The 12,897-nt window shown below is 42.3% G+C and overlaps 1 protein-coding gene across 1 annotated transcript in view; it reads right to left on the bottom strand.

Moving 5' to 3' along the window:
• LOC126037969 (vasoactive intestinal polypeptide receptor) overlaps window positions 1-12,897 on the bottom strand; it is a 112,882-nt gene that overhangs the window by 22,717 nt on the left and 77,268 nt on the right. The window contains exons 5-6 of the mRNA XM_049798946.1: window positions 11,813-11,913; window positions 9,772-9,904 (exon numbers count right to left, since the gene is read on the bottom strand). Of these exons, the coding sequence (XP_049654903.1) occupies window positions 9,772-9,904; window positions 11,813-11,913 (234 nt within the window). The remainder of the gene's footprint in view (window positions 1-9,771; window positions 9,905-11,812; window positions 11,914-12,897) is intronic.

The following is a 12,897-nucleotide window of genomic DNA, read 5'->3' as shown; positions in this document are numbered from 1 at the left end:
ATTCAATGAGCTTTGCCCTAGGAAGTTGTTGCCCAAGCCAGTAATGTTTACTGAGAATGAAAAGAAAACTTCTCTTGCCCACTCAAGAGGGGATCTTTGTTCCAACTAGAGGCTAGAGCAACCGTCTTTTACAAGGTGCCTTCATAGAGAGAAGAGAGGCGGTTTTTCAGTAGTGACTGCTGATCCTGGCTTGGACCTCTCCTGAGGAGTTGGCTGACATAATGTTGTATTTTTATAGCCTCAGGTTATTTCTTGTCTCACTCCCACGCTCAAGACTATTGGCTTTTACATATCAACTTTTCACTACTCTAGCTGGCTTTGACAGAAGAGTGGAAAAGCATGCCACATCCATGCTCCTGCAAGGGAAACTGCTGTAGAGAAGACATTTCCAGAAGCTGACTTGGCAAACTGAAAATGGGAATATCAGTTTGTTATCTCAGCTTTCTGCTACTGTTCTTAGTCTTCTGCAGAGACAATTTGGCTACACAGGGTAATGGTTTGACCCTACAGAGGCCAATGGCAAAGCGCCTGCCGACTTCAACAGGGCTTCGTGCTGGAGGACTAATTTGCAGAAATTTGGCATGATGTCAATGGAAATTGTTGACAGAAATAAAAAAGATTCCTACTAGGTGATTCTGTTCCTCCAAAAATGAGCCCTTAGGTCAAACCAATCTGCTGAGCCACAGGAAAAAAAAAAAAAAAAAAAAAAAAAAAAAGAAAAGGAAAAGGAAAAAAAAAAAAAGCATTAACTTACTCTTAGTGTTAACTTTCTCTTAGCACACTCAACCTTTTGTGCAACAACAGAAAAAAAAAACAAATTAAAATCAAAGAAACAAGACTGCCTGGCAAAATGCTATCACTTTCATTTCTTCCCTCAATTTAATTGCAGTTGTAGACTAGATTCAAACAAGTTAGCAATAAAAAAGCCACACAAGATTTATGTTCTACCATGAAGGGGAATTGAGGTCTATTCAAACAAGAAATCTCCTCCTAAATCAGCTGGGTGCCTTTGACTCCTTCCTTCCTTCCCTATCATGGAGTCTGACAAGCAAGTAATTTTAAATGATAAATTGCTACACTGGTGGGTGGCTCTGCAAATTTTCCCGGAAGGTGCATGGAAATATTGGGTGTTGAGGACTTAAGACTATCTGTGAATAAAGAAATTTGACTAAACAAATTCTTAAAATGCCACCTTGATAGAAACAAAGTGGCTTATGATTGAAGTACGTAGCCTTCAGTTTGTGACGGCCAAAATTGTCAAGTTCAAAGCTTTGGTTAAAGCAATTACTCATCTATGAATTATAACAAAGAAAAGACCTTCATGGGAATAATAACCTTATGTCTTGATGATGGACCCTTCAGCTTCTGCTGCCCTTAGTGGCTTCAACTGTAAGCCAACCCTATAAAAAGTACGGCAGATAGATCAACATAACTGAATTCACGGTCACCATCTATCTCAGGAACAGGGATAAGAGGCCTCAAACACACATTTTCCCTGTTAACATGCTGCTCTGCATCAATGGTGCCCCAGAAACATTATGCAAGAGTGCTCTTAAGCCTTGGTGATAGAAAATTAATTCAATTTATTTTAACCCCCCTTCCTCCAGGTCACAATACATTACATTTTCATGCACCCACCATTGCCTAAGAGCACACACTGGAATACTTACTCCATGTCAGCTGTCATTAGGCAATTTATTAAGCCATTATAACCTGGATTTGTGTCTAAGCTTGTTGATTAGTTACTGCTTTCATAAAGCAGAATTGCTATTTCTAGACTGATGAGCTGTGCTGTGCAGCCATACACATGAACCCACACACTACTTCAGCAAGCTGAGTCTTGCCTGTTCCCATCAAGACTGTGGAAGGATGGAGACATTAGGAAGAAGCTACTGGGCTCACTCTCCATCTCTCTTTCCTGTGCCACCACTTCCACTTGCATCAAGGCTGGACCACTGCCGAACCTGGATAGAGTATTATTTCTCTGGTTAGATTATCAATTCTCTAGCAATAGCTCAGCCCATATGGACCCCAAAGTCCCATGAGATAACCTTGGCCTTTCTTTGTGCTTTCACCTCTTTAATGCCAGCTGAAAGCCGGTTGAAAATGGCAAGGCATTTAAAAGTCTGTCTTTGCTAATATGGAGGTTACCTGAAACAATCTTTATTTTATGTGCTTGCAACACAGCACAGCATGGCAGGGTCAGACTCTGCACTTGCAGAAACCTTGCGAACTCTTATTAAAATAAATGGAGCTGTACCAGTTTACATAAAAAAAAAAAAATTCGTCTACATGACTGCACTTTACGCCTTGACCACTACCCACGCAGGCTTCCTCAAATATGCTATCTGTCGAATTCAGTAGGAAGCTCTTATGTTTGCTTTTCCTCATATAAGAAGCAAGTTTAAGCCCCATGACTGTGATCCTCGAGGCTATTTAAGCATTTCTCTTCAGGTGATTTTAACAGGGGCTATATAACTGTCAGTCTTTGAGGGACTCGGCCCTTCTCTTTTGTCTCTTAGGAATACTCGTTTGATTTTTGGGGCCAGTCTTGTGAGTATTTCTAACATGGTGATTAGCTCTAGCTGGTCTAGCCTCTGCATGAGATGACTCAGAGTTGAGTTTAGACATAAAAATAGAATTATCTTGGTAAATGGGGTAAATATCCCTATTTCATGCTCATCAATCGCAGAATAATGGCACTTCTAAACACATCTTCCGTAATAAGGCAAGTCAACCACATGGCAGCAACTAAAGAGAGAACGTGATCAGAGTTTTAATAATGCCCTTCCCCACACTTATCACATTTTCCCTCATTATTGGCAATGATGCATTGCTTTAAGGTGCCAACTTGTGACTGGGGCGCCGCTGTGTCAGGAATCATAAAGTCACTTATTCAAAGAAAGTTCCTGCTCCAGAGCTCTTCCACAGTCTAACTTTTGGCCTTCACTCCTGGGTTACTTCCAGGAGCAAAGGAGAAGGCAAGGAGATAACTCATCCAAGCAAAACTGTCTAAAAGCATGTTAGAGATTGGTCTTTATGGTCTAGACCCTCTCAAGGGTTGCCTGATATGAACAGTCCAAGGAGCAGGAGAGGCACAACCCAGAATCTGATACTTTCTCCTTGGAGGAATGGTCACTTCACCCATCCTCTGGGGGCCTGACCTGCGGTCAGCTGCCAGGGAGGGAGCCCAGCCAGAGCTCCCATCGAGCTCTCCTTCCGTTGCTTTCTGTTGATTCTGTTGTGGGACTAGTTCGTGACTATCCTGTTTCTCTTCTGTGTAGGGATGCCCATGTTGGCCAACTCATAGCTGAAATATGGCCCTTCCCCCCTGCTTCTCCCACCTTCTGTTACGAACCCCATCTCTCTAAACCTTCCCCACTTCCTAGCCTGGCATGCTTCCAGCACCACACACCAAGTGCCTATCTTCATCCCCCAGCGCCAGTCTTTGCCTCTCATTCTCAGAATGATGATGTTTCACCTTTAGCTTCTCTGACACTCAAGGTTTCCTTCACTCTCCATCACTGCGTGTTCCGTTCTTCCCCACCTCAGACCTGAAGCCCACGTTTCCTTCTTATCCCACATCCTTTTAAGAGAGTTTCAGCTCCAAACTCCACAACTCTTCTACCCAATCCTTTTTACTCTTTACTTGCTACTGCCAGCCCCAATTGTGGTTGAGTCCCTGTGCAGGATATGGTGCAGCAACCAGGGCTTCAAGCGTGGCAGCCGTAAACTGCTGTCTCACCAACACAGAAAGAAGTTATTGTTTCCCATAACCTCCACAGCAATTACCTGTGCTCAAGCCCTCTCCCCATGGCATGTACGAGATGACTTAGGCCTACTTCATAAATGTCAGTGAGGGCTTAGGAAGGTAGAGACCTGTTCTAGAAAAGATGATGAGATAACGTGTTCCTGGATGGGGAATCTCTGAACAATTTCAAAATCCAAACAAGAACGTTAAAACACTTTAGGTGCCATTTGCCCATGCTCGTGGCTGCTACTGGCCATGGGCAGTTAACATCCCAAACCTCTTATGTGTAGCTTCTCACACCCTTCACTCACTGAACTTGCTGCTAAATTCTTAATTTAACTCTAGAACTGATTTTTGAAAACATAGCTGAGGCAATATTTTTTTTATTATTATTTTTTACTTTTGGGTAATATTTTCACTGTTAGGGCCTCTGCTAAGGAATGTAGCTGTAGCCTCTTTGTCTCTTGTTCTCTCCCCATCTCCTCTCCATTTTCTGGCCCTTTCTAGAAGTGCCTCAATACCTTTGGTGAAGTGAAACTTAAAGCGCTTCTGTGATATTTGAAAGGGAATTGGCAAACATACAATGCCTCCGTTCCTTCCCTCTGCTTTCTTTCTGGGTTTTTTTCACGTCTTTGTATCATTTACAGGAGCCTTCTCTAGTTTTAGGGGGAGGGTTTGCTTCCCCTCTGTCATTTGTTTTGCTGTAGATGGTAGCAGTGATTGGCACATATGGAGATATCGGCAGATATGGGTGTATCAGCAGATACAGGAATAATGCACAGAAGTTGTTTGGCTTGTGCAAATCCCTTTATCTAACCTTATGGTAAAAATGTAGACCAAGGAGATGGGTGTGTTAGGTTTGGGTTGTGACAGCAACATCATAGAGATCTTCAGAAGAATCTTAAGTAGAAACCAAACGCTGTCAAAAAGCTCAGAAAGAAGAACTGAAGCCAGTCCATTGCAACATCCATCTCCTGAAGCCAACAGGAATCATTTGGCTGGGTTTCACAGGAATTTGTGGACAGGGTGAGGTGGTTTGGGTCAGACATGAGTGGAAGAGCACAGTGAGAAACTTAGACTTCACATCAGCAGTGACTTTTCCTTTGCTACTTGTGCTGCTCCTTGGGATGAAAACCAAATGTGGCTGCTACCTATTAGGTGGGAAGACTGAGGGTCTCCTTCACTCTACACAGCCGAGCAAAACAAGGTGAACCTCATTTCACTTTGGGTCTCATTTCCATGGCAAGACAGACTGTAAAGCATTTCCTTATCTCAGGCAGCACCTTGCGCTTGGCTGGTCGCGTTGAATTCAGGGGAAGGGGTATAATTCTGCAGGAATGGGCTGAGCTACTGAAAAAGTGTCATTTACACTTTTTGGGGACTGATCCAACTCCAATTAAAGTCACATTGTCTTCAGACAGAGTTCTGCCAGGCTTTTCCTCGCAAGCCAGTCAGTCAAAGTTCAGCAGATGCTGGTCTGTGCTGCTAAGAAGAGCTCATCCCTCCTCTGTGTAGGAGTGGGAGTAGATGTCTTCCCCAGAGGATGTAAACCAATGAAAGGGCTAAGTCTCTAATTTCATTTCACTTTTATACAAGTGCATAAAAAGGCTTCTACTCTTCGACCTCTCCAACAGCCTGCATATCAGGGCACTCCCACATGAGGCAGAGAATACGGATTTTAGTAGCCTCAGAGGGGGTGCACCGGAAGAGAAAATGTGTCTGTCTTCAACTTCCATATATAAAGTTCATTTAGGGGCCTGTAGCTGTTAGTAATTTGGCCTGAGGAAGCTCACATGAAAAACCCCCGATTTTTCACACTGAAAATATGAGATATGTGTATATGTTCACAATTGCTCAAAGTCCCACCCTACTTTTCAGAAAAGAATTTTTTCTTGGAGTTTGATTGTCTTACTGGAAAGCAAAAGGAAAAAGAGAAATGATCTAGTCTCCCTTGGCTGAATCCTCAGCAAAGGCAAATTTGCAGAGCTCAGAAAAAGTCAGCCTGAATTCAATCTGTAGAACCTGATCTTTGTTTATATCAAACTGTCGGCTTCTTTGTCTTCAGTGAGGCTGGAAAGGTTAAGTGGTTCATCATTATGCTATCCAGATATTACAGTAATGAAACTATATCAAAACCTATCCATAAACCCACCAAAAATCAAATGAAATGACAATTGAAGGGTTCAGTTCAATCCTTCTACCAGGTTTGCTGCTTTGGCTACTGTGTTTCACAAGGTCTTCTCCAGGAAGAGAAGGAAAGGGGAAGACAAAGCATGGGAATGCCAAGACAGAAGGTCACTAGGCCTAAGAAAACTAATGTGAAAAACTAAAACTTGTAAGGAGGCCTCTTGAGTTTGGCAGTGAAAAGAAAAACCCAGAAGAATGCAAGCAAAAACAGGCTGGAAAATGGCGCAATTTTTCATGCAGTATGAGTAATTGTTGGATGCAATAAAGCCATGTGTGGCAAATTTTCCATCAGAAATGACCTAGTACTGAGACAGAACACATTCTGAACAAATCAAAATGAATAGTTATTGAAGAAGTCGGAGTAGGTGATTTCACCTGGTGATGGTCCTAGCCTGACCATCTCTACATCTCAGTGCTTAAAGCCCAGACTCACTAATGCACTTGAGTATATGCCTATTTTTAAGCAATTTAAGACAACAGGATGATTCAGTTACACATAATTACCGACATACTTTATGACTGAAGGCATGACAGAGAGAGAGAAAGTGGTTTTGGTCTACTAAGGACTGTCAGTACCTTGGGCAATATGCCGTGTGTATATGTGGCCATCAGCCTCCTCTGCTGTTTCTACCCCTCTAGAAAATTCAAGATCCCTTGAAAGCAGTGCTTTGCTTCGCGCTGGAAAATCCCACAGAGGGCTTTTGGAGGGCCAGCTTTCTCTGAAGGTCAGTCTACATGCTTCTACATGAGCTGAGGGATCCCCATTGTGCCTAAGAACAAGCCTAATTAATTGATTTGGGCATCTGGGGAGAGGAGGAGGTGTGAGGGACATCTGTAAAGCTACAGCTGCTGAGTTTCCTTGGTGCAGGATAAAGGGCCTGGGCCACCTTGCGCAGGTCCTGGGATCAATGAAAATTTAAGCCTGCTATATTTAGTTATGAAAATGAGCCTCGCTTGCTAACTCAGGGTTTCTGCCCCATTGAAACAGGCTGAATTTTTCACCCAAGCAGCAAGAGTTTTCTTTCCCCCCAGGAGTGGGTTTATCAAGAAAGAAGGGCCAAGGAATTCAAGGAGGCTACGGGTGCCACAAATCACTCTGTAAACATCACCCAGTGCGTGGTGCATGTTCTGGCTCACGTGATGGCTTCCTTGATGCTCAACACATGTATTTTGGCTGCATTGGCCCCCGAATGCTTACTGCTGCATTCTCAGGCTCTGTGGCCCATAGAAAAGCCCAACAAATTTTTCAGGGTGGTCATGCTGAACCCAATGGTAATCCCAAACTATTTGAGTTTAAAATGGCATAGAGTTAACACCGTAAGTGAGGTTTCCCACACTAGGTAAAACGAAGTAAAAATGCTATTGCGGCAAAGCCTATAAACAAGTCTTTTTCGATTACATAGACACCTACATGTATTGGAGTTCCTACTTGATTGGAGCACTGACACATTTGTTGGTGGAGAGCTTAAAATATTTTTGCGTGGCTGGTGCATAAAACGTAATTTTAAATCTTTGTACTGCAACAGGTAATGCCAAATTCAGGAATTTGGTCCCTTCATCAGAAATGCTGGGAGAGGTCTCTGTTAATTTGGTTTTTATAGCCCTGAATCTGTTGTAGAAGAGGGGTGCCTTTATCCTTTTTTCCTTAAAAGAACTAAGTGCAGTGCTTTCTCTTCTAATGAAACACTGTTATTGCTTTGGTTTTGCCCTCTTTTAAGACAGCATGGGGGTAGGACCATTCAGTAAATTGAACTGTTTGTTCAAATCTCTCCTCAGACTGAATGAGCTCAAGGCCCTATCTAGCCATTATACACAAAACCCTCAGTAAATTGTGTATTAGGCCCTGGTCTCCCAAGTCAAAACTTTATCTTGCAAGTTCAAAGCACAAACAAACCAATTATTTAACCTAACTCAAGCCAACCTAACCCACCCAAACCCACATAAACACAATGGATTTTATAACTATTTCTGCAAATAGATGAATATTAGGAGGGGCATTTTGACTGCATTTCATGTACGTATTTTTTCCCTATGACCTAAAAGGTTGTCTAAAATGTTGGGTCAAGACAGGTGCAAATTTTGCAAGGGGTATGCTCAGCCTAGTGTGGTGGAGACAGATTTGTTCCACATATTTTCATAACCCTTGGGTATCATGAAGCCATTCACCCTGAGCTGGCATTTCACGTGAAAATCCTCTGATGGGGAGAAACACACACAAAGGTGGTAGCCATGGGTCTGCCTGAAAGCACACTGGCTTCCAGGAGCTGCGGATTCTACAGGACAAAGTCCTGTATTTATACACAGAAGTATTTCTGGATGGACGGTTGAAGCAAACACTTCTCATACAGCTTTCTGCAGTCTTGCCTCAGTCACGACCCAGTGCAAAGCCCCACAGGGTGAGAGGTTAGTTCAAACTCTATGGCTCATTGGGTTCTTGGCTCCTCTGCCAATTAGCATTGGCAGTTATCTGTGGCAGCAGACACCGGGCAATTGTTTATTCCGGTTTATATGTCATTCTAACCATTCACGGACCTTCACAATAAAACCCCATTGCTAAAGAATACAGATCCCAGTGAACCACAGAGGAGAAAAAAAAAAACCCCAAAACCAGAGGGTCACTGCAATGGGAACATGTCGTGCTGCAGACAGTTCTCGGGGAAAAGCTGGGAGCAGGCTGCTCTTTGGTATCAACTGAGAGGTGCTCAAGCAGAAAGGTCATTATAACAGGAGGGACAGGACTCAGGGTAAGGATACAGAAAAGCCAGAAGGCAAGGAAGAAACTGGGTGAATGGAAGAGGAAAGAGAATCTTTCTATGGTGCTGTATGACATAGAAAAACAGGTCCAGAAGGGATCTGCTGGCCTGCTGTGCCCAGTCCCCTGCTATTAGCAGCGAGCAGCTCATCTAATGTTATGAATTTATTATGGAGGGTTCCTTTTTTTTTTTTTTTTTTTGGCTGACTTCTGATCACATCTCTTTATTTTGGTGATTTCAATTTCCTGCCTAAATTTATTCATGACTACTGTCCTCTTACATCAATATGGCCTTTAGATAAACAGCTCTTCTCCCTCCTTAATGTGTGCTCCAGCTGACAACACTGAGTTTGAAAGAGAAAAAATATCCCAACTCCTTTATTCTCCCCATTTATCATCCCAGTGGGGAAATCTCAGTTGCAGACAGCTAGTGTGGCTACAGATCCAGATGAAAAATAGACAAGGATGTCTACACACTGATTTCCTGCCTAAACTCCTGCAGAGATCTGGTCACTGCAATCAGTGGAGCCCAGAGAACTATCCAAATGCACGTGCCTTCTTCAAAGAGAGGTGAACAGCTCTCCAGACTCCAGTAAGTATATTAATTAGAGCTCAACTGACGATGGTTGCACTTTACACGTGTAGCTCGTGTATAGGTACTTACTTGAAGTTACTTATGTGAATCTGGATCTGACTCCCACCCTCACTGAAGCGAAAGGATTTATTGAATCCCTAAACACAGGACTGCAAGTCTCCTTTGACCAGGATATCCAAGAAACTAGCATGGGACTGGGAGATAGACACAGGACTGACCAAAGCCCCAAAATCTTGTAGAGACCCAGTTGGGGGTTTGACCTCAGAAGGGATCAAATGCCTATAAACTTTTAACCCTCCTAATTTATTTTATGCCTTTTCCATACAAATAAACCTGCAGCAATCATGTTTTTGTTTCTTTCAAGCAATAAAAAAAATTTGAAGTCTTCCCAAAGTACTGTCTCATGCATTTGCAAGGTAATTTTTGGTGCATTGTTTAAGGGGGCAACAGAATAAGGTGGAAACTTTAATGTGCACAACTACTTACTGAACTCACGAAGCAGTGTTCAGATTCTCCGCTTTCAAATAGGATGACATCTTTTATGAAGACTGCAATAGCTCTCATTATGAATGACATGAAGAGGTGCATATGAATGTAATTTCGAGTACAGTGTAGTTTTCTGTCGGGAAGAGATGAAACGATATTTCTTAATAGCAAGGCTTTTCAAAAGCATTATTTATCTATTTACATATTTCTGCTGAAACACAGACTTACAATTAAACATTAGAAACCCTAAGACAGACTATGTTCTGATGTAAATCACTGCAAATCCACTTAAGCCTTTTTAAATCCACAAAACATGTGGCAATCCATACATCTGCAGCAGTGTAGCAACAGCTTTTCCAATTCTCAGAACAAAAGGTCAAAATACAGAATGACAGACAACAGGTCCGCCACACTGCTCTCCACTGGAAAAGAAATGGTTTTGACTGAGCAAACTGCGCTCATGATAGAGGTCTGTTTTCTACAGAATGTTTGTACTGCAATAATTCTTTGCAAAGTGAAATGTTCCTTCAGGAAGAGAAATTCTTAGCAGCTGCTGCCAAAATTAACACATATTACAGGCTTTCTGGAGCAACATGAACTATATTTTCACTTTAAAATGGCTAGTTATTAATGATATTGGGAATAGCATCAGGGTTTTTCTGTTCCTTGCCCACTAATAATTTTAAGATGAATTCTGATCAAGTGGGTCTTTTTTTTTCAAGTGAGACTTTACATCGGCTAAAGTGAAAGGCCTAATGCTCTGGAAATGGGTACTTTGTACAGTCATCAGAACCACACCAGACCTCACTCAGCAACATGATCAAATTACCACCGCTGAGTGAGTCACTGTGCATTGGCAGAGTTTATGCTCTTAATCTCTGACGATGGCAAGATAATGTGACCAAGCGGAGTCCTCTGTACTTGCAGGTGAAGGCAAGTCAAATTACGCTGTTTCCTGCAAATGAAGAGTGTTAATCTCGACAGTTTCACCAGCTTGGCTGGCACCTTGTGCCTTGTTGAGATGAGATAATTTGCATGAGTGTCTGATTCACTCTTCCCTTGTAAGAGGAGTGGAGAGAGCATGTGTGCTGAGAAGTGCAAAGATCTTGAAGGGTGAGGCCAGTCTTGGTATGAGCGTGAGAATTACCCTAGAAGGTATGCTGCTTCCTACAGCTTGCTTTAGGGGTGATGTCTGGACCAGACTGTCATAAATTGGACAACCATATCACGCATTTCAGGGAAGCCATTAGAGCGGCATGAGGAGATGGAATCACATCTAGAAGGTTCTTCCGTCTCACAGAGTTCTGCTTTTTGCTGTTCTCTCTATACATAAACAACATTATAATAGATTACCTTATATACAGACTTCCTTCATTGGAGGCACCCAAATTTAGATGCCTGAATCTATTATAAACAACAGAGACTGAGGATTAATTCATTTACTGCAATCTAGGCATCTGATGACGTTTGATATGCTGTAGAGTACCTGCCCATCAATCCATATGGGCTTGGGTCTCCTGAAGGTCCTGCATCGTATCTGCTACGCTTGTGCACATCTCAGAGGCTCCAGCATGTCTAAAATGGCTCTGGGTGTCTATGTCTTGTCAATTGCTTCTGCAATAGACTTTGGGAGGTAGTTATGGGGTGTGATTCACCTGTACCATTTTGAATACCTACTTTAGTAGAAATGCGTCACTCCATAGTATCCATATATACCATACCGACTAGGTCTCTGTGGACTATAACAAGATTATGGAATAACGGCCTCCAATACAGAGATCCATCACGTAACAATGTACATTTGGTGAGATGAATCCCACCTAAACAGTTGGACTGGGGTTATAACTCTCACACAAAGGCCACAAATCATACACCAGAAAACCGTGGTGCTGAAAGATGGAGGAACTTTCCTCCCCTGTCCTCTTCTGACTTGACCAAAGTCTTTTCCATCCACCTGTAATGCTCATAGCCTGTAACTTAAACAGCCACTATGTCCTTTGAGTCACCCCCTTACCTATGCCTTTTTTGCTCATGGACTTACCTGAAGAGACATAAAATGATCATAGCAGCTGTGAGAGCAATGAGCGATAAGGTATGTCCAATGGTGTAGCCAGTCTTGACTGTGCCATAGAACGCTGTTTGCTAATGTGAAGGAAAGAAACAAAACAGGTCTTTCAAAGAGCTGCCAGCACGCATTCCTAAATACACTATCACTGAGCTTTTACTGACTTTCTTGGTGAGACAAGGAAATTATCTACTCCATTCTCTTAGAAAACCTCCAGCTCCTTCACCCTTTAAAATCACATCCAGTAGAGTACACGACTTCAAATACCACCGGTGTGAATACGAAGAACATGTCCGGTTGCAGTAGAGCTTGGATCACTCCAAAACCAGGTTACAGCTACACAAGGGAAAAGTTCATGCAGGAAGGAGTCTGATTTGACACTTGCAGAGACAGCTACACGGTTATAATCTTGTGGAACAAGAATGACTAATGTTCAGTTAAACAGCACACTGACACGTCGTCTCTGAGGTGGTGAGTACGACGAGCTTCATCTTATTAAGGAAGTTTGAGCACAGAACTGGTCTGGAAATTGGTTTGCTTTTGCGGAAGCTAGACATTGTGTTTCAGCAAGGAAAAACAAAATGTTCTCCCTGAAATCACAGATATGTTAATTCAGAAATATATGTTAAGTTGGAAATTAGTTCATGGCTTTTTTCTTTGACAGCACACAGAGGGAATCTCTGAGCATGAGGCACCACGGGACTTAAATCCAACAGAGAATCCTGGTCTAAATAAAATGGGGAAGTAAGGCAACAAAACTCCAGCTCTCCTAAGGCTCTGCAGCAACTCTCTAAATCAATATATTTTGATTTTCAGCTTAAAAAAAGGACAAAAGATCAGTTGGTATTCGGACATTTGTTTTATTGATGAAAAATCCAAGTTTTTATGAGAGTCTAACTCAGTTTGTGGAAAATCTTATTTTTCCAGCCCTTGATTGACCCTCCTCTGCTCTCCTTGTCACCATTTTCTATAAAAAAACCCAAACAACCAAAACCGCAAAGAGCAGTTTAGACAGAAAATCTAAACTCAACCTTGTCTGGGAAAACACTCTTTAATAACAG

The sequence above is a fragment of the Accipiter gentilis genome, chromosome 4 (genome assembly GCF_929443795.1).
Source record: "Accipiter gentilis chromosome 4, bAccGen1.1, whole genome shotgun sequence".
Lineage (NCBI taxonomy): Eukaryota > Metazoa > Chordata > Aves > Accipitriformes > Accipitridae > Astur > Astur gentilis.
The sequence above is the reverse complement of the archived record's forward strand: the minus strand, read 5'-3'. Positions and strand labels throughout refer to the sequence as shown.